The sequence below is a fragment of the Chroicocephalus ridibundus genome, chromosome 16 (genome assembly GCF_963924245.1).
Source record: "Chroicocephalus ridibundus chromosome 16, bChrRid1.1, whole genome shotgun sequence".
Lineage (NCBI taxonomy): Eukaryota > Metazoa > Chordata > Aves > Charadriiformes > Laridae > Chroicocephalus > Chroicocephalus ridibundus.
In genome coordinates this window covers 6,251,409-6,273,015 of record NC_086299.1, presented here as the reverse complement: position 1 = coordinate 6,273,015, position 21,607 = coordinate 6,251,409, and the positions used below count along the sequence as shown (strand labels likewise).

General features: G+C 52.4%; 1 protein-coding gene across 5 annotated transcripts in view; it reads right to left on the bottom strand.

Annotated features, from left to right (window-relative positions):
- Positions 1–21,607, bottom strand: part of CASZ1 (castor zinc finger 1) — a 209,094-nt gene that overhangs the window by 58,565 nt on the left and 128,922 nt on the right. For 2 of the 5 annotated variants that reach the window (XM_063353811.1, XM_063353812.1), the window contains one exon: positions 13,985–14,144. The exons of the other annotated variants lie outside the window; for them this stretch is intronic. In XM_063353811.1, the coding sequence (XP_063209881.1) occupies positions 13,985–14,003 (19 nt within the window). In that variant the 5' untranslated portion in view covers positions 14,004–14,144. The remainder of the gene's footprint in view (positions 1–13,984; positions 14,145–21,607) is intronic. 5 annotated transcript variants of the gene reach the window in all.

Genomic DNA, 21,607 nt, shown 5'->3' with positions numbered 1-21,607 from the left:
ACTTTCCTCCTTATTTCCAGCTCCCAGAGCCTGGTTCAACCCTGGCCCAAAGGGGCAGAGACCAGTGCCAGTTCTCTTCAGCGAGCCTGTCCTGCTTCCCTTTGCTCAACCTTTTCAGCTGCAGAGTGAAGCTGTTATTTTCTGGTGACAGTGAGAGGCAGCGTACAGAACCCAGCACTGGGCAAGGAAGGACAGAAGACTTTCTGAGAGGTGGGGGAAGCAACGGGGCTCTGGAGATGCTGGTACGCTGCACTGGGGCTGCCGGCCAGCTGGGCTGCTTCTGTTTCCCACCTGGCCACTGGCTGCTCCGGTGCTGCTGCCGGGGTTTCTCCAGGAGAACAGCTCATGAACAGAGGGAGCCCCCCCTTTCCCCAAACAGAAATTAGCCGCATTATCTCTGAATGGTGTGTATTTTCACTGCAGAAGTGTAGTTATGGAGGGAGGGAACGGGACAGGAGAAACGGAGAGGAATTTTCCTCCTCAAGTGAACAGAAACTACGATCAAAGAGGGCTAGCGCTGAGCTCTGAGGCTGAGCGAGGTCCCTGCACACCGCAGGGCAAAGCCAGCAAGGGTGCTGCAGCAAAGCGCATCCCGCCAGGCAATCCTCCCTGCTGCCTTCCCCCATTAACACAAGCCTCCCTTTCCAGCCACGTCTTTTCCTGGTGTCCCCTTGCAGTGTCCCCTAGTACTGGGCACAGAGGGTCCCCATCCCCTCCTGCAAACACCCCTGACTCTTCTGCTGTACACAGGGACAACCTTCCCTGGCATCACAGCCCCACAGGCTCTGCCCTGGCACAAGATCCCCTCCCCAGAGCACGTCCCCAGCCCCCAGGTGCCCGTTTTCTCCAGCCGCGTTCTCCTGGAGAGCGAGCCCTAAAGTGTTAACGGCGATTGGTGAAATGGCACAGCAGATTGCTACAATAAATAATTTACTGATATTTATAAATATTCAAATCAGCAGGCTTCAGAAATTGAAAGGGGGGGGCTGAGCTGACGGGGAGGAGGGGTGTTTAGGGAAGGGAGGGGGGGCTGACATTAATTCCCAAGCTCTCCAAATTCATTTGAGAACTGTTTCTCATTTCAAACAAATATTAAATCTTTTGGTGTCAAGCCTCCAAAATAAAGTATCAAATAGAAAGTCACCACCCTCTTGGTGGCCGATGCCTTGTCTGCCATGATGCTGAGCACCTGTGGCCCTGTCCCCTGGGACACCCAGCCCCTGGGGAACGACGGCAGCCTGTACCAGCGAGGAGCCTGTGCGAGAGCAGAACCCACCCAGCCACAGCTGTAACGCAGCCCACCACCCCACCGACCATCATCCGAGACAGGAATCCCTGTTACTATCACCTACAAGACCTTGCCTTCGTCTTCCAGCGAATTTTCTAAATCCCATTGGGAAGAAAGGGCTGAACGTCGGCGCAATGAAAGCAGAGCCAGGACTCCCAACTCCACCCCGGGGACATGGCCTGGTGGCAGAAACAGAGCAGGGGGTCAGGCCTCCTGACTTTCACTCCTTGCTCTGGAAGGGAATTTGGTTTTAGTGATTTAAGCTGGGGGTTAAAAGCCAGGAGTGCTGCCTTCCAGCCTGGTTTCCAATCATGGTGTAACTGTCAGCCTCCCCAGCTTTCTATGCCTTAGTTTCCCCATGAAGAAGAGGAGGAGGGATGATGGGAGGATGACTACCCACCCCGTGGGCTGAACCCAGCCACGTATACTCGGTGCTTTGAGGTCTCCGTATCAGCACTCTGTCACTGTGCTGGATTGTTACTGAGTCTTTTCCACCTCTAAGCATCCTACTGACCCCTCAGATGGCCGAGGGAGATGATCCTGTGTCCTCCCTTGGACCACCCCATTGGTAACGCGAGGCTCCAGCATGGGGTGAATTTCCCCTAGATGAGTAATGGCTTTTCTAATGCACGGGCAGGCTGTCAGCTTCCCTACTCCCAGTGTTTTATGGGTTTAACTGAACGGCTCTGAACTCCCTAGTAAGAAATAAAGTTATCCCTCAGCGTCCCTTCTAAACATTTCACTCAGTGCAAACGGTGTTTAAGAAAAATGAGGACATATTTCTTCTTAAGGATGCAGTATCCCCCTTCAGAGGCCTAATTTATGCCATATATCACTGGCCAGGGAGAGAAAGGCAGCACAGACCTCACACTAGGAGTGAGCTGGCCCGAGCACAGCCGCTGCTGCTGCAATGGTGCAATGGGCTGCAACTCAAAGTCCTCCAGAGTCCGCAGAGTCCCCGCTGGAGAGCAGAGCCCGGCTGGCAGGCAGCAGAGCAGGACGGACACCTGCTAACACTCAGCACTGCGCTGCATCCTCGGCTGCCGCATCGGCCCTCTCCCGCCGCAGAGACCTCCTCACCTGCACCCCCCCAGCCTGCATGGACCCCGTCCTCCTCATCCCATACCAGCTCAGACCCACTCGGGGCCTTTCTCCCCTGCACAGCTGAACCGCGACAGCCTCCACACTGGCCCCGCTCCCTTGGACCACGCTGGTCCCCTCTGCGACTCTGCCTTCTCACCTGCCGCTGACCTGCTCTGCTGCCGCTCGACCAGCTCTTCACAGGCATTTGGCACAGCTGGTGGGGAAAGTGGTTCAACTGAGAGCAAGGACAGGACTAATCCTTCTTCACAGCTCTTTAGTAACGCACGTCTGAACCTTTTCCTGAGCAGATCTCAAAAATGATCCTAAATGTGCTTTGATCTTGTCTACCCCCAGCCTCCTTTACTCTGAGAGCCGCCAAGGCTCTACCGCTCGCCCCCGGGTGCTGCGGCAAAGCTCCTTGCCTCTGCCCTTCCCTGCTCTGCACTCACGGACAAGAAATAAGCCCCCTTCCTGTGTACAAGTAACACAGGGGACTTCCAGAATTAACAAAAGGAGCAGAGTGGAAAGAAGAGGGGGAAAAAGCGAGCAACGGGAGTCAGGAATCCTGGTTCTGCGCCCTGCCCTGCTACTGACCTGCTGCTTCTCTTTGGGCAAACAACATCACGCAGGCTCCCCTTCTGCCCTTGACCTGCTGGGTCTCTTCAGATGGTCAGCCATCTGGGCAAAGATTTCTTGCCTATTTAGCGGGCCCAGTATCTTGTTTGCAATTTTAGGTGCTACTGCAATTCAAGTAACAGCAGAGGAAAAGCACCAATTCAGGACAGTTTGAAGCTCAGAAGTCCCTTGTGTCCTGCAGCCAACTTTCTAGTTCATCTGTCAATGCAGCATCTTTGATGAGACATTTCAACAGTTTCCTCCTCTTGGTCCCATGAAAACCTGCTCTCAGAGCTCCAGCCTAACGCAGCGAGCAGGGTCTCGCTGCTCCCCAGGCTGAGAGGCTGCTCCCTGGGAGTCTTCTGTCTTCAGAGTCTTTCTTTCAGATAACATAAAGCCAAGAGGCTTTTCTGATCCAGTTTCTCCTCCTTGCCTTATTTATTTATTTATTATTAATTTTTTAGTCCAGTTAAAAGGTTTACTATCTAGACGAGCCTAAGTGGCCTCACTCAGCCTAAGTAACTCTATAAATCAAGCAGAACTGCTAACATCTACATCACAATCCCGCCATCAATCTCCCCACAGGTTGTGAAGAAAACCGAGGGGAAAGATGCAAAAGGGAGAGTGGAGAGTTATAGCACATCACCACCAGGTCCCTGCAGGCTGGCTGTGGCCCTTGGAAAACTCCCTGTGAAGCCACACATGTTGTCAGGGCAACTCAACGCAAACATGGCAGCTAACTTCACCTCGCCATAAACACACACACACGCTCCAGGTGCTGTGCCAGGAGGACATGGTGGATGCAGAGAGAGGGAGGGAAGAGGTGGTGGAGAGCAGACAGGGCTGGGAAAGCCTCCGGAGCAGGTCCGGCCAGCCCATATGGGAGCCAGCTCTCAGGGAACGAAGAAGAGACCAAGATATGAGCCCCTTCGAAACACTGCACAGATCCCCTTGTAAATGCTGAAAGAGGCAGGGCAGGGCGTGCAGTGAAATATCACGGTGGTACAGACGGAACCAGACCTAGCTGCAAGTACTTGCCGCTGGGGGAATAAAAAGGACCCGGGAGAGACAACCCATGTCTCTTAACGGATGCAGATTCAGAAGGCAATTGCTCAAAGTTTCATCAGTCCCTCTTGGTGACTGTCTTTAACGCGTTACTTTATAGAGAACCCAAACTCGCCACGACCCAAGTCAGTGGAGAGCAGCTCCCTGGCTTCAGGCCGGGCTCAGAGTCATCCGTAATCAAGGGCAGGGGTTAAGTGAGCCACCTCCTCAAAAAGGGTCCCTCCAAACCCTGCTGGTAGTTGGTAGGCAGCTTAAAAGCAATTTGCAATCCCTTTCAGCACTATTAAGCTCAGACCCAACAAAGAATGCAGACTCCTAATTAATTGCAGTGGGAAGTCAGGAGCATAAATGGGAGTTGGGAGCCTGAATGCTTGTTGCATCACTGAGAAACACGGGGCCAGAAAAAGTTCATTATGGTGGTCTTTCTGGTCCTGCATAGTAAATCAGTGTGTTAGCCCGCATGAGGTGAATGAGGCCTCAGCAAGAGCTGTGTGACAGAGAGCAAACCAGAGCATCTTAGCCTTCCAGCTTGTGTTGCGTTCTCCAAACAGCTCCCTGAGCTGTATGCGCGCAGGTAACGTGTACTCTGGGCTTGTTATGCAAAGGGCACACTCAGATCCCTTCAAGGTTTCTGTAATCCCCAAGTGGGGCTGGGAGTCTTTTGTGAACCCACAGAGCAGGCACCCATCGCAGGCAGCACTGGGAGTTCAGGGGCTCTTTAATCCCCGGAGATGCCTGGCACCTGCAAATACTGTGCAACATGCTTAGGAGAAATGCTTGTCCGTCCTGTTGCTGTGGAAAAGGCTTGGATCTGGGCAGACGAGAGCTGAGCTCTGGTGCGAAAGCAGTGGGTCATCCCTGAGCTTGTTAACTCAGCAGTCCTGTTGGGGCGACGTGGGGGAGAAACCCCACGGGCTGCACTGTGTGGGCACTCACCCCACGCTTCCCAGTGCTCACACCCACGCTAATTCTCTGTCTTGCCTTTTGCTGCTCTTTCTGCTGGTCATTAGGGCTCATCTTCTTATCTCCCTTGTCCTTGTGAGCCCATCCATGTGCTAGCGCTATCACTAATTGCAAACACCCATCAGTGGGAACACACACGTGTATAAAAACGTGGTGGTGCAGGTGCACATGCAGAGGCACACACGACCTAGCACGCAAACACACGCAATCGCATGCCCGTGCATGTGCTCGTGAAAGGGTATGCACACAGAACACACGCTAACGCATGCAAACGGCTGTGGACCTGTGACTGTACAAGTATTGCATCCGCACACCGCAGTACACTGCCAGAGAGGCAGCGTATGCACCTCCCCAGAGGCGCACACACGCTCGCACCGAGCTCTGCTCAGCCCCGCACACGCCGGGAGCACCCACGGATCCGCAGCCCACCGGCAGCCACACATGCGGACGCACACAGGCAGCTGCCCGTGCGAGCGCAGAGCACCCTGCATGCACTCGCACACACTCACACAGACACTCACACACGCTTTCAGCACAAGCCCCGCATGCCAGGAGCGGTTTATTCTGCAGCTTGGAGTGAGAAGACAGTGGGCTCCCGGCCGGACCCTGCAGACAGACTCGGCAGCAGGGACAGACACACTCCCCATCCCACCAAAGAGCCCCTCTTTACCCCCAGCCCATCTGCACCCCACACCTTAAGGCAAAAAGAGCATCGGTGAGTGTCTCATTGGAGCTGGCGTCCCAGCGGAGTGTGTGTGCCGGGCAGGGGATCTCTCCCTCTCCCTCTCTCTCTCTTCCACTCGCATCTTTTCATGAACTCTATTTCTCTTTCCTTTCTGAAAACAACTGAGCTGTAAATACTGTTTAACCTTCTTCCCCCCTTCCCCCCTCCCCTCCGCACTATAAAAACACAAATATGCCATAACTCAGCTGGCTCAGCCGCCGCGCCTCCAACATGCCCTGCTCCAGGCCTCTCAGGAAGGTCATAACAAACGACTTTCCGATTCAGTGCTCCTGAAATAATTTTGTGTATTAAAACCTGAATCTGCACTTTCTGGACCGAAAGCCTCTCTTAATTATGGCAAGCGTCCTTGGGATGGACAGTGATCCTTCACTACGGCACCGCTAACCAACCGGAGAGGCTCCGGCTCTGGCTCCCCACCACCACCTCCTCCCGCTGCCCCCTCCCACCACCACCCAACCCACGGCCCCCCTTGCTCCCTCGCCCCCCCGCCTTCCCTTTGCCCAATCTGTTTTCAAAGTGTGTCTGTCCTTTATTAAATTGTTTTCTTTTCCACATTATCAGTTGCCATGGAGACCTCATCTCTCGGATTATTTGAATTTCATTATATCTATTGATTTGGGAGCATTTCATCTTTTTTATTGTTTTTCTGTCAATTTTCAAAACGAATAACCATCTAATTTGCGTCAGTGCTGATTATGTTTGTCCCTCAATAGAGGTCGGCAGCTGCGTCGGGGAAACAAATCAATGGGAAACCATCATAAACCTCCCCAGTACAATCTCCAGGATATGTGGGTGACATTCCACGCCTGCGAGAAACACTCATCATATCCAAACTTCTTTCTTTCTTTTCTTTTTTCTTCTCCCCTCTTTTTTTTTTATTTTTTTTAATTTTTTTTATTTCCCCCTGGTAGCTAGCTCCGCTGGCCAGTGGCGGGTCACATTTAAAATCATATTTATTTTACACACAAACATGTACAATTTTGGACGCATCGCATTTTCAGACAGGGAGGGGACAAGGGACAAGAGGAGGAAGGAATATTTTTTTTTTTTTTGTAAGAAAGAAGGGAAGAAAAGGATGACGAGGGAAAGAAAAAGAGGAAAAGTGGATCGGGATTGCAAATTGCTTACTATGTTTTTTTTTTTAAATAATTTATGCAATTTTAAGCATTTATGTATAAATTTTTTAATAAGCCACCCTGGAGCAAAATAGCCATTAACATCCCGACGTCCTTCTGTCCAATGGGCTCGTGTGCAGGATCAATTTCCGAGAGTACTTTCCTTTTTTTTTATGACATGATAAAATGCTTTTAAAGCAACTTACACAAATATGGAAATTTTTTTCCCCTCCTCTTTTTTTTTTTTTTTTTTTTTTTTTTTTTTTGTAACAGCCTCCACTTATTCACCAGGGAGAGCGAGCGAGGGAGCGAGCGTGTGTGTGTGTGCTGGGGAGGGCAGTTGGCAGAAGGATAGACCCAGCCCTAACTGGAACGGACCTGCCTGTCCTTCTAACAAGGGCATAAACTTTCATTAGCGATGCACACAGTCAAAGGCAATTTAGGGAAACGCGCTGTACAGAAAAGGAAAACCTCAGCGTTTTTTATACAGCGGCTCCTTGGCTCCGTCCAGGGGGCTCTATCCTTGAGCTCAGCTTGCGCTCGCCAACCAAAGTGACCCCACCAGCCACGGGGGAGGCAGGAGCGGAGGCCAGGGGGGACAAGGCCGGTGCCCAGCAGTGCCAGCCTCGGCCCCTCGCCTCCACCCCACCGGCAGCCCGCACGCCCCGCAGCTGGTCCGGTGAAGCCAGTCAATATTAACGTCTCGCTGGAACCTACCAGAGGCCCAGAGGTATCTGTTGCTTTGCCCACGGCACGGCTTTGCCCCTCCTAGTCCTCCCCAAAGGTCTCCATTTCGGGTTTCCGCACGCTGACAAGTAGCTTGCAGCCGCTCGATGCCCCCCTTTGGGGCATTAGTTACAAGCTGGCTCTGCCCAAACCAGACAGATGTGTCGCTGCTGCTCCTGTTTCCACAGGGTATATAGGCTAGTTATTTTTGCAGCTGGGACACGGTCAGCCTCACACAGGAACCTGGAAAATGCCATTCCTAAAAGGATGGCTCCCGCCACTGGCCCCGTGAGCAGGCACAGCTCTGCGGAGGAGGGACATGAGCACACCAGGCTGGAGGGACAGCAGGCCAACACGAGGGGCTCGGCAGGGTCTGAAAGCCACAACCACACATTGGGAATGAAACAAAACTATTCTTCCAGATAGCAGTTGCCTTGGCCCTCTGTCTGTGGGGTTGAAGCTCATGCACCCCCAGCCAAACATACATTATACATGCCCAGGTGTGGGAAGTCCCTGCGCACATTCCTATTATTTGCTTCAACATAAAGTCCTGACACTGGTTTTCCTACAAGAGCAGACTTCTTTACCTTTTTGTATGACCCACTTCCAGAGATAACACAGACCTACGAATTTAATCCTACTGACAGCAGGCTTGCATGTTACTGGGACCCTACACAGACCCCTGCACGTTCCCAGCCGCACAGTGCCGGCCAGCACAGGGCTGTGCACACACCTGCCCCATGCACGATGTTTGCAGGCTTTTGAACTAAAGCAGAGGTAAAAAAAAAATAAAAAAAAATAAAAAATTCAAGGGGCAGCCAATGCTCAGCTGGAAAAACACAAAGTGCCGAGAACAGCAAACCCAATCAATAACAATCACAACCCCAGCAGCGGGCAGGAAAGCGTGAACCGTTTTGGCCTGCTCCCTGCATGCTCACCCACTTGGGAAAACACAGTCCCCTGGAGGCCCGTGATTTCATCCCCTCCCGCTCCACCCTACATTCACCCTCACCAAAAATCTTTACAGAGTGCAAGTCCCCCGGGCTCCTGTTTTGGTCAGAAACTCAGCAGAGAGGAGAGAGGGTTCCTGCACAGAGGAAAAGGTTTCCTGGCCATGACCTGGTGCCTGAGGAAGGTTCTTGATGCTACAAAAGGCTCTGCTTCCAGCAAAGTGCTCCTTACACCCTGCATCCTTCTGACCTCCCCTCCAAAGTTTTGCCCTTTGGATCCCCCTTCCCCTCCCCATTGTCAGCCTCAGCCTTAGCGTGCTCTTCCTCTCCCCTCTTCTTTCCTCAAGTTCCCAACACCATCCCAGCTTCCTCCTCCCCAACATCTCCTGCCAAACCCCTTGTGCCCCAGTCCGCACCCCCATACCTTCTTCACGCCTCTCTTCCCTCAGTCCCCGTGGTCCTACCACCCACGGATGGAAGAAAGCCGCGCTGCCCAGGGGACCAGCACCCCCAAGGACCAGCTGGGGGCAGGGAAAACATGAAACCTGTCAGGGAAAAAGTGAGAGCTCTCCCTTCTCCCGGTCTTGTGTCACTCCTCACCCAGACTGTACAGATTTGGGGGATTTCACTGTAGCAGCAGAGAGGTCAGCAGGAGTTGAAGGTTTTCAGATCATATATATCACTCTATATGGTCTTGTCTATAGTGAGTGCTAAATATAGCCAAGCCAAACCTGGAGGTGACTTCAGTGCTGTGATGCAGGGACATCAGCCGCTGCACAGGCAGCCTCTGCTACCTCAAAGCAATACAGATGTCAACAGTCACAATCCAAAATCGAGGATGCCTGTGACTCCCCTGTCTTCCCGCTGCCCAGAGTATGAGCCAGGTTCTCTCTCTCTTTTTCCCTCTCTCAGGTGTCCATAATGGTTCCTGCTTTTGAGTGGTGACCAGTCAAAATAAGGCAGCATTTCTAGCTCAAAGGTCCCTTTTTCCATGGGATGTGGACCCTCTTACATATGGCGTGCCAGCATCTGTTTCAGCATTGCTACTTAAAAACTTAAACAGTGGAAGAAGCTCTGAATAGAAGGGGAAAGTCTCTTGTGTCGGTCAGAATAATTAGGCTGAGCTCAAATTGGCTTTAGGCATCTGCTGCTGCCTCTGAGCAAAATCAAGCCATGCTGCTTCCATCAGCATCTCTCCACTGTTAGTCCTGGCCCGCAGAACAGAGGGGACCCCATACTGCCTCGTATAGGGCATCTCTGGGAACAAGACTTGCTTCAACAGAAGCCATAAAGCCTCCTTATCCAGCTATCATTAAAGCCAAGAGAAAAGAGGCCAGACAGAGAGATTGAGATGAGCCATTTCCCCAACAAACTTGCTTCCCTTTTTCATTCGCTCCTTTCTTTTTTTTCCCCCTTTAACTGTCATTAAAATAACAAGTTTCTGTTACAGTCTAAACATTCCCACATTGTATAAAGGGTTATGTTACACTAGAGTCACTGCCGGGCCCAGTGTTTGCACAGAAACCTCACTGCAGGTCCCCCCTCCTGACGAAGTGACTTATTAAAGTTTAAACAGTAATTAACAGAACAATAAAAATAAAGGGATGTTTGGGGAGTCGTAGTGCACACAGGGTTTTTGGCAGTGCCAGCACTTTTCAGTGCCCTGCGCTGGCAGAAAAAACCGCTGCAAAACCAGTGGGAGAGACGGTGCGCTCGAAGCCAGGAAGGGGCTGAGGTGCGATCCCGGACCCGCCAGGAGGGTGCGGAGAGCAGCAGGCAGCGGGATGAGAGGGAAGGGTACAGGGGGACCTGGGAAAGGGTGCCAAAGGGTCACTTGGCAGAAGGGTGAGTTGGATTCAGTGCTCGCTACCTTGCCTGCGCTCAGTCTGTGCGAGTACGCACCAGGCAGCACCGAGAGCCTCCGCTGCCTGTTCTCCGACTCTGCTGAGATGGCCTGGACAAGCCCCCAAAACCTGAGTTTGGGGAATTGGGTCTCTGAAACCAGACCTGGGCTTTGGGGAAGCAGCTCCTTTACTTTAAGAGAGCGTGGCTGAGAGGGAACAGCAACCACAGATCAAACCCCTAAGAAAATCTTGCAACAGGGAGAGCTTCTGCAAGAGACCTCAAGAGCAGCCCCCTTGCTCGGGAGCTTTAAAACCAGACAGGAGCAGGCATCTGGTAGGGACCGATGCTGCCCTGGCCCCGTGCTGGTGTGGGGAGCTCTGAGCTGCAGATCCAACAGTGTGTTAGTAATTCTGGGGTCATTCCCTCCTGAAATGCGGTCAGGGCTAGGACCACAGGGCCAAACACTCGCTATGCAGGACCCAAACCCCATCCCTCCCACAAGAGCAGAACTTTCCCAACCTATGTGAAACTGGCTAACCAAGGCTCCCTTTAAAGGAGCAAAATTGCTTTTCCTCTGTTTTGTACCCATCCCAGTTGCCTGCCTTGCCCAGGATGAGCTCTAGAGCATGTGGGCAGAGTTTAAGCCTAGGTTGTCAGCCCTCCCTGTTACCCAACATGCAGCAATGCAGAAAGATCTCATTTGAAGATATTTTTGGTGCCTATTGTAACTATTCTCAAATGTTTGCCTCAGTAGCTCACAGTGCTAGTTGGCTCTAGCCCTGATGTGTGACTCAGTACACATAGCATTGTGCAGCCCCATGTTTGCTAAATCTCTTCCAGTACAACTGCTCAGTTTGCAAATAAAAAGACAGCTCCATAAGGGTGTATCTCCCGTGCAGAGTGAACTCAGGGAGTGCTGCCTTCAGTCTTCTCCCACAAAGCCCTCCCTCAGGTCTGGTACTTTGCACCCTGGGACAGCTGGGGAGCAGCGTGGCTCTCACCCGGGCTGGAGAGCTGCCCCACTACTGCGAGGACGCACATGGAGACCATCCAACACCGGCTGCTCCCGCTCTGCCCACAGCTTCCCTTCCCTCCTCTGCTGGGGTGCAGAAGGAGGAAAATTCTCCCAGACTCTGCTGCTGACAGAGCCTGTGGCAGCTCCGTGAACAACCACAGGAGATGCCCCCAGAAGTCCCAGTATTGTACCAGTATGAGTCACCCCAGTGAGGAGACTTGGATCCACCTCCAGGAGGCTAACCTGCAAGCCCAGAGTCATGCAAAGTCCTGCAAATTCATTCTGCAAAGAAAATGTACTCCACATGCCACAGGCTGGGCTTTGGAGCAGTCCATGAAGGTGATTCCTCCCCTTCAGCTCCCTCACTAGTGAGGAGGACTCTGTCTTCTGCTTTCTCAATGCTGAGCTAACCAGCTCATTTCCGCAGCTGCTAAATTGGCACTGCAGAGCAAAGACACATTTCAAGCTCCTCAAAGTCAACAACTTTCATTCTACTTCCAGCAGCTCAGTGGTATCCAGCTCAACACTATCCCTTACTGACAAATAGCCACCAACATGAAAAAAGCCACAAATATCGACAAGAGATCCCTGCTACTCTGCTACTCCTGCCCTCCCACCAACAAACACCGCTGAGTCCCTGCAGAGACACCCAGACACGCTTGCTGAGCCTTCGCTCCCTCCATCTGCTCTTCCATCAGACCCAGGAGGAGAAGCCACCTCCAGACACTGTGGAGGATAGGGATCTGTGGACACTGAAAGCACAGAGGGGCGGTGGGCCGAGGGTCCCTGTAGACACTGCAGCTGCTGGCTCCCTGCTGGCAGCTCCTGCCCCAGGATGGGGAATCATTGCCTTTGAATCATTAATTCTCAGCCTCATGCAGGTCTCCTTCCCCCCAAAGACAGCTGTGACTGGGATCCACTGGCTTTCCTGAGAGCAGATTGGCCCTACAGAAACATTTTCAAGTCCTCTGTAGTCTGGAGTAAACTGTAGGGATGGTCATGATTTACTGTGTGGTCCAGGAAAGGAGAAAACTCAAGTCTCAAGAACTAAAAGAAAGTGTTAAAAATGTGACTTCCCAGGCAATTACCAGTGGTGATTTTTAATAAGCTGTTTTCTAGGCACTGGGGGAGCGAGGGACATGGGGGAATCAGATGTTATGAATCTGAATCCAGTCTAGGTTTCAAAGGTGCTGGTTTAATAAGCCGTGAGGCGAGCCTGCACTAGCAGCGACAGCCCTGCAAACGAGTGCCAGAGCGGGGGGCTGGCATATCAGGGTTCAGAATTAATGAAACCAAGACCTTGGCAACCTCAGTGATTTTACTGCATTCTGGTGTAAATTGATAAACTTGCATGGTGCTCCAGGGAGGCTGTGAGATGGAAGGAAGGGGGAAGGGAGAGGGTGAGTGGGAGACATACTGATGCCCTTCTCCCTTACAACAGTGTTTTAACTGAGCCCCAGCAGATGAGCTGCAAGTGGGACACACAGTTTGCCATGCCTCCCTCGCTCCCTGAGCCCCATTCTGCACCCCACTTCACTGCTCAGGATGTCTTCACAAAAGCCTGTCCTGAATCCTTGTGAAGTCCTTGGGTCCCCCTGACAGGGAGCTAAATGGGATGACAGATATATCATCCAACACGGTCTTGTTTGGCCAGCAACACTATGCCCTCTTATCCCCAAACCTTCTATTGCAATGTTTTTATTTTCTCAGTGGCTTTTCTGCCTCCGTGGGAAATTAAGAGTAACTAACTGCCTTGTTCAGACTTGCCCTTGGAGACAGTTTCTACAGAAAGCCCCCGAATCCATTGCAAGTCAGGCAGGGCAGTCTCTGCCTGAAATCCCCCGATCAGCTGAGCCGCTGGCTCTGGCTCTTTCTTCCCTTTGCTGCCCCAAGCCAGCTGGATGCCCAGGAACAGCAGCCAGAATTCAGTGCTGGGAGAAGATGCTGTGTGAGAGTCGGCAGCTCCACAGCCTGAACTGCCTCCCCAGGAAAGGCAGATACAGGTGTCTCTGCCCTGTCTCACTCCTGGACATCTCCTCCTTGCACACTCCCAAGGTCTCTCTGACCTGACGTGAGCTGAGCTGCCAGTCTGCTCTCTGAAGGACTCTCTTGCCCCACAGACTGAGGACGAGTGGCTCATCTCCAGTCCTGGGCACAAGCAAGCAAAACCGACATGTCAAATATCCCAGACACTCTCAGCCTAGTGCCTCCACTCTCCTCTTCCAGACCTGCTAGGCTCCATCCCTCTCTGACTGCTCTTATGCTAATGTCACTCCGCTAAGCTCAGAAGAATGATTTTCCCAGCTGACACCACATCAGTGACAGGAGAACTGAGCTTATGGCTTTCCGCTGCCACTCACATCAAACTGAGAGAAAAAGACACGCCACCCAAATCTGAACTTTTCATCCCATCCACCCAGCTACAGGATGTTTTCCAGCTCCTGGCTGTGCTGGAATCAGAGTCTCCAGACTCATTTGTAGCGAGAGGGGCAGTGCCTGAAAGGGAAGATGTGCTGAACAGGTACAAGTAGGTGCAAATAGAAGAAGAGAAGGTGCCCCCAGATCAGCACTCACATGCATTTTCCTCGGCCATGTTTGAGGAGACTTGGAGTCAGAACAGAGCACAGCTTTGCATGGGGGTCTCAAACATTTTCACAATGCAGAACGACTGTCCTGTGCACTTCCTTTTCCAACACGTCGTTCAGGATGCCTCTACAGCAATGCCAGTAACTGCCTGTAGGGAATGTTATGTTAGAAAATTATCTAATGCACTCTTAATCACCTGGTCTTGCAAACTACAGAAGGAAACAGGAGCAGCCAGCACAGTATGACCCTTCTTCCAGACACCACTGACTTTAGATACCATTATCAGTGGTAGCCTGGTGCGTGTCCCAGAACTCAAGCTCTCTTTCAGTTAACAGGCCATGAAATTATTTAGACTATTCTTGATATTACATTCTGTTATATTTGTAATTAACACAGAAGATCAGCAGTGCCCCATCCTGCAATCCTGTATTTTGATGAATAACAAGGAGACTGCGCGTACAAGCACTTAGTCTTCACCTAACTCTGCTTCTGCTATGTTTACGGGAAGGCAACACTTCACAGCGAACTTATCCCACAAGGAAAGGGTTTCGTATTGTCAGAGATTTTAATCCACATATATTTGAAATATGATATGGGAGCCAGCACTCTAAAATCAGGTTTTACCTCCTTTTTTTCGGAAAGGACTTCTAACAAAAGAAAAAAATCTGCCAGCAGACTAAGCGTTCGGCGCTATCTTCAATCAGGCAAGCCTAATTATACCCATTATACTGATGAGGAAGCACTGGCACAAAGCTATGCATTCGCATGGCTACATACACAAAGCGAATCAATGGCAAAGCTGGAAATAAACCCAGGAATCATGGTGATGAGCTCATCACCCACCTCAGCACAGCCGCACGCGGCTGGTCATGGATGAGACCATGTCCTACCCATGTCCAGCAGGTTACAGAGCTGGTTAGGCGCGCCACACATCTACGTAACAGCGTAGAAGTTTCAGTCCCAGTGCTGAGATGGCTTGGGGAGCTCCGAGACATTCAGGGGACTGGTCACATAAGCTGGCCCACGAAGACCTGTCCCTCAGCTCACTGTACTGGAGACAGACTGGCGGGCTGCGGACACCCAACAGCCAGAGCATCAGGTCTGAGCCACTAAGATACCCCTCAACCACACAGACCGTGGCAGGGATGAATCATCTGCTCCTCCTCCTGAAGCAGCTTAATCATCTTCCCTGCATGTGGATCTTCCCAGCAAGGTCCAGCCTGAACTGTCTACGCATTAACGATCCTCTAGCACGTAAAGCCCAGAGATTTTCCTTGGCACCAGGGGCCAGCACTTGCCCTGCACTCTCCCTGCCAGGTGCTGGGTGCTGGGTCTAAGAAAGGCTGCAGAATCCCTTGGGATTGAGAGTCATTACATAAACAATACAACAGGATCACAAGCTGTAATTGTAAAAGTGCCTGAGGTCTTGGCACTGAAGTCTGCCTCAGCGAAGGCCTCTAAATGGAGACCCAAACAAAACAAACAAAAGCCCCAAGTCTGTCAGCACTTAATGAACAATAATAAATAATAAATAATAACCCTTAAGAGCCAACCTAGCAAGACAGATGTGAAGCACCAGGGCAGCTCTGAGGAAACACTGTCCCTACAGCAGTTGCCCTCCCTCCCCAGCCAGAACACTGGGCTCAGGTCAGCGGGTACTTGCAGGGCTGGGTCCAGAGCGGGGAACCTGGATCTCTGTCGAGCGTGCACCCCCCGGCACGAGAGCTGCCGCCTGGGTATGTCCCTGCATCAGGACCTTCACCTGCTAAGTGAGCACACGCGCATACCAAGTCATGCCTGGCTCCTTCTTCCTGCAGGATCTCTCTTTAAGTGCTAAAGGCAAAAAGAAGCAGATGGAGCTGAGCAAGGGAATCCAGAGAGGTGCGAGTCCGGAGAAGCCTCTCCCAGCATCATTACAGCCTTGACTCAGTCCCCCACCTGTGCCGTGCAAGCTGGGCTCCCGGCAGGACACCGGGAGAGCTGCTTGGCAGGAAAATGGGCTGAAACAAAGGGCCTAATTTAAGTATTTTTATAACTCGGTACTTGTGACAGTGGGTTTAGCAGTTGCCAGCCATCTGGAATAAAGAATTACAGCCACCTCCCCTAATCCTATATTGCCTAAAACCTAAAGCTGGTTATGGTGCAAGGATGAGGCAGCAGGTTGGGAGGAGGCACTGATGGGAGGGTGGGGGTGGAAAAGGGACCACAGGAAAATTGACAAACTTATTTCTTTTTCCTGCAAAGTCCTGGGTGGTCCCAGATGTGTAAGAAGTATTTTTGCTAGGAATCAAGAGACAACAGGGTGAAGAAAAAGGGGGGAGAAGGGACACAAGGAGTCCTCCATGACCACACAGTCGCATACACCACACACACACACACTCTCACACACGCACACAGAGGCTTACTGGTCCGCGCAGGGCTGTCAGGTAAATTAGATCTGAAAGCTGACAATTTCTGACCATATTTCCTTGATTATTTCAAACAAATGCACACCAGCCGCTGTAAGGAGATTAAAGTGACATAAACGTCCCGAGTGGGAGGAGGGAGGGCAGAGAATTCAGGTCACCCCCATCCGTCCCCCATTTGACAGCCGCTATATCGCTATCCAATCCAATAAAAAAATCCCCCCCTTTTGCTTTAATTAATTTTACAGCTAGCTTGCTTAATTACTTTCAATCAAAATCCTCCTGCCATCGCAAAATTAGAGATGGTTGAGCTCCATTAGCCTAAATTCTTCATTTCCATATAGAAAGAGGCTCCCTCGGCAAAGCCAACAGGGCTCCCTCCTATTCAAGCTGCCATCGGACAGATGCCTGTCCCTCTGTCTGTCTCCAGTTCCTTGGGAGAAGTGGGGGGAGAAGGATACAGTGTTGTTCCCAGTAACCCCTTTCATAAAGCATCTCCTTGCGAGCCCTGGACACGGGAGGCCTCTCTGCTCACAGCAAAGACCGCGAGAGGCGAGAAGGACGGCCTGCCCTCATGGCCTTCCTGCAGCCACACGGGAATGAGCATTTCCATGGCTGCACAACGGAGCTGGGATGGCAGACGGCCTCCTCTCCGCTAGGCTTTCTGCTGTGGCTGCCAGCGCTGAGGATGGGATCTGGAAGGGACACCTCTCCTGCTGAGGCTGGACCAGGCACTGCCACTGTCATCCTGCAGCCGTGCAGGCATCACTAACTCGAGCTGGTCTCTGCCGGACACATGGAAAGGACGTCGAGGGGACACAGGGGCAGATCATTTTACGTCTGCCTGCTGTGGGGTTTGGTACCTTCCTTTGGAGCATCTGGCAGTAGCCGCTGTCAGAAACATGACACTGTGGACCACGGAGCTGCAACATTCCTATAGCTCCTGTAGGCATCATTAGCACCTCTCTCCTGCAAACACTAATCATGAACCATCCTGTTTTGGGCTGATCTGAGAGCAGTCCCAACTGGTCTCATGTCCATGAAACCTCCTCAGAAGTGCAGGGAGTGGCAGCAATAAAGCCATACAGAGCTGGAAAGGAGACAAGAACCTCAAGCAGATGGAGAGGACAGATGCAGGAGGAAACCCTGGAAGGAGCTGGGCACGCTGGGAGCAGAGAAGGAGAACTTGCTCTTCTCAAAGGACTGCAGGAACCGGAAAGAATTACCCAAACCGCCCCAGCGGACCACACTGCAGCATGCTTTCCTCCCATTTTCTCCAATTTCCTATGGTCTCCTCCCTTCCCATCTCCCCATACTATTCGCAGAGCAATGGTCTTAAGGGGATTTTACATGTGCTCAGCACTCCATGTAGGTCCGGAGCCTTGGGAACCAACTCAGCCATTTAACCCGCCCAGTGGAGCTTGGTCTCTGCTCCCTCCTCCCGCCACATGCACACTGAACCTGGAGCTGCAGGAAGGTCACACCAGCACCCCGGTCTCTGCACCTTCCCACCCTTCCGAAAGCTCAAGGGGATTCATAAGCACAAGAAGCCCAACTCCTCCCCGACTCCAGGGAGGCCAGGTCAAACCCTTCCTTCTTTAGAACAAAATAAAGAAGAGACAAACAGAGACCTATTTTGTTTATAAGCTTAAAACTGAATCCAATGGCGCATCTACCTGGGGATTTTAGATTAAATGGTTTAAGAAACTCAAATAGGCTTTTTAATCCGGTCAAATAAAAGGAGCCCCAAAGAAGCAAAGAATTCACCCTGCCGAGCCTCACGCCTGTGAAGACAGGCGGGCAAGAACAGCTTTCTTACTCTCCGCAACTCCTCCCCACCCTGGCATGGGACATAATGTATTTGCCAAATCCCAAAAGCCTTGGATACACCCTGTTCAGGACTCGTGCAGACTTCTCTTTCCCATGGATGACCCACTTCTATCATGCTGTATAGCACTTTCTTCATCCTTTCTGTGTTCTCTCACGCTGTTCATCTGGGTGCTTCCCCCCAGTACCTGGCAGCCCATGGCAGGACCGTGGTCACATCACAAGCACCAGCCAAAAGCAACCCTACAGAAGGCACCAAAGCCCTTAATCCCCATTCAATGCACACATTTATGCACTGTCTTTCATACAAACTACCTCCCTGAATGCTTCACGAGAGGTGGGAGAGAAGACGAGGGGCTGAGCAGCCGTGTGCTCACCAGACGCAGAAGGGAGACCAGCAGGGTCTGCCAAGGGAAGCTCCTGCAGAGAGCAGCAGCTGGCCAGCCAGCGAAGGTCCGATGGATAGAGACCAATGCTACATGGACTTGGGGAGTTTGATAAACATCTGGAGCCGAATCCTGACGAAGAGCTCTCTTCTCTGCTGGATGACCACTTCTCCAGGACTTCCAGCCTCCTGCCTCCTCCTAATATTACATCTCACCAACTTTCCAACAGAAACCATCCCCTATTACCCACCACTGCTGTTCAACTCCGGAAGCACTCAGAACCGGCCTTCCCCTGCACATGCTCTGCAATAAAACTCCCGACTTGTGTCTCGCCTGCTCCAATGCTCAGAGCAACTAGGACAATAGAACAGAGAGGCCCTAAATCCACCAGACTCACCCTAAATAGCAATGGCCCATAATTTCGCCTGACATTCAGGAGCTTGTTATTCTTTCCCCTCGTCGCCTGGCTGGAGCTGTTCAGACCCATCAGTGTTATTCTATGCATTAAACGGGAAAAAAAACAACTCAACAACAACCCAGAGAGTTTTCAAGCCTGCCCATCGAGGGCTGAAGGGGCAGCATCCCTAGTTGTGCTGGCAGTGGGAGAACAGGAGGAATCAACGCCTCAAACCCAGACCCATGCCCTCCGCAGGGGAACAGCACGAGTGGGTCCTGCTGAGACCCCCAGCAGAAATACACACTTACCCTCTTCTCTGCTTCCATCCCTAGCAAGGGAGCTGCAATCTCTCCCAGCCCTTCCAGCCTCCCACCTGGTGCCCGGGAAGGCTTCTGCACACTCCTCCCCACCACCCCGGAGCAGGGAGCTTTAACCACAACAGTTTGGGGTTTGGGTTTTTGTTTTTTTTCCAGGCTGGCTCCAGCTGATTAAGGACCTGCAACAGGATGTAGGGATTACAGCAAAACCTGGCTCCGGATCAGCTGGGGCACAGAGCCAAACGAGAGAGCGAGGATTGCCCCCAGCCTGGCTGCCAAACCGGCACTCGTCCTGTTGGGAGGCAGCGAGGGCTGGAGCTCTCCGCTGGAACAAGGCCCCTGCCCTCGCTGGCTCTGCTGGGGAATGGCCCGAAGCCCACACTGACAAACGTGCCCACACGAAGGCAGGGATGTGAGGACGAGGGATCTGTGGCTTACAGGGCTTGCTGAAGGGAGGAAAATCCCTTACGGCCTTGCTCTTCATCCCTTCGCGCCAGGCAAAACAGAGGTGTGAGGGGCGTCCCCACCTCCCGTCTTGAGCAGCAGGAGCAGCCCAAATTGGCGATGCCCCGTGATTCCCTCATCCCTCTGCCAGGTTCTGTACCACATGGAGCTTCTAGCCGGTATCCTGGAATAACACATGGCAAAATACTCTGTGCTGAGTTTTTAATCCAGGAAGAAGTGATCAGGGAAGGCAATAATCTCAGTTGGCACACAGAGCACAGCAGGGTCTTGCTTCTGGGGAGGCATCAAGAGCAGAATTAGCTTCAAGGAGACTCTGGGGCTGGTTTTTCTTCTGCTAACACTGATCCCTGCTTGGACCAGCAGCAGCAGCAGCCCCCAGCATCTTTCTAAAGTGCCTGTCACTGCAATATCCAACTGCTGTCATTCCCTAGGGGACATCCCCCCATGCTTGGGTTTTCCAAGTCCCTCCTGGACCAGAGCAAGAGGGACAGCAGCAGTTGAGAGCCACCCTCCTGCTCTGACCTGAAGCTGTTAGCCTTAAGTCCTGTTTTAATCAGGTCTGGCAGAGCTGCTCCCTCGTTTCCCAGCCTGACACCTCGGAGGGATAATTTGCCAGCGCTTTCTCGGAGAGCTCTGTGGAAGCACTTTGCAGAGCCTGAGTACGCCTCTCCTTCATGGCCAAATCCCGCAAGCTTCATACTGGCAAGTCTCCCTTGCCCAGTGACCCCCAGGCTCTGTCTGAGCAAAGGAGATCATGAAGATGCCAGGATTTGGTCCTCTTTTCCAAGCGCTCCCTGGCAAAGACCTCGCAGCAAGAGGGGGAAGTTGCTCAGAGCAGCAGGAGGGGGTGGAAATCTGTCTGGCAGCAGCAGCGAAGAGACTTCTTAGTGCTGCCCACCAGACTCATCGTAGCAGAGAAACTCTGGAGTCAGCTCCTGCCGGCCTGGGGCTGCAGGGGGAAGGCAGGAGTTGATATTGCAGGCGGAGGCCGCTGGGATACCATTGAAAGCTGCTAAATATGACCAGGTTAGCACTTTAGTCTTTAATGGCAGGTCACCATTAATAAACCCAGGGCCCCAGGGTGCAGTACAGAGCCTCCATTCCCCCCTCCCCGAAACACTCATTTCATTAACTTCACTGTGCGTGGCGCTCGGCACCTGTCGGAGGTTGGGCAGCCAGGAGGGCTGGCAAGGGTTAACAACATCTTACAGCAGAGCAAATCACTCTCTCCTGACACCATGGGGCAGGGGAAGCCGCCTGCGCAGCACCCCACTCCTCCCCACTGCCCCCAGGTCCCCCGGCTCGCACTGGAGACCAGCCCACAGCTTTTGGACCCCCACCGACAGGGCATCCCTCATGAGTGAGGAAGAAGCACTGTCCCAGGCCCACAGCCAAGGGGCTGGGCACTGGTGAAGGACAGCCAGAAACGTGGCCCCTGACCCTGGCTCCAGCACTGACTCCCTCTCTGGCCTTCAGGAAGTCACTTCACGTCACCATGCCTTGCTTTACCCATCTGCGGAAAGCTGACAGCAGCACTGATGGCCACAGCAGGGAAGAAGGGCAGAGGGGAGTTACTCTGGATCCAGGCAGGGAAAATGCTCTTCTTAAATAAAAAGACTGTGCAAACAATAAAGGCCAAATCCCGATCTCGAGGACAATGGAATGACCCACGGGATTGCCCCAGTATACAAGAGGGTGAGCTTGGCCATTGCAAAGGGTAAGTGGCAGCAAGGGGCCGGTGGAGCCAGTGCAGGGCAGGGGACCACGCCAGCTCCGTGCGCTCTCTGCAGCCTCGCGCACGCTCCCGCAGAGGC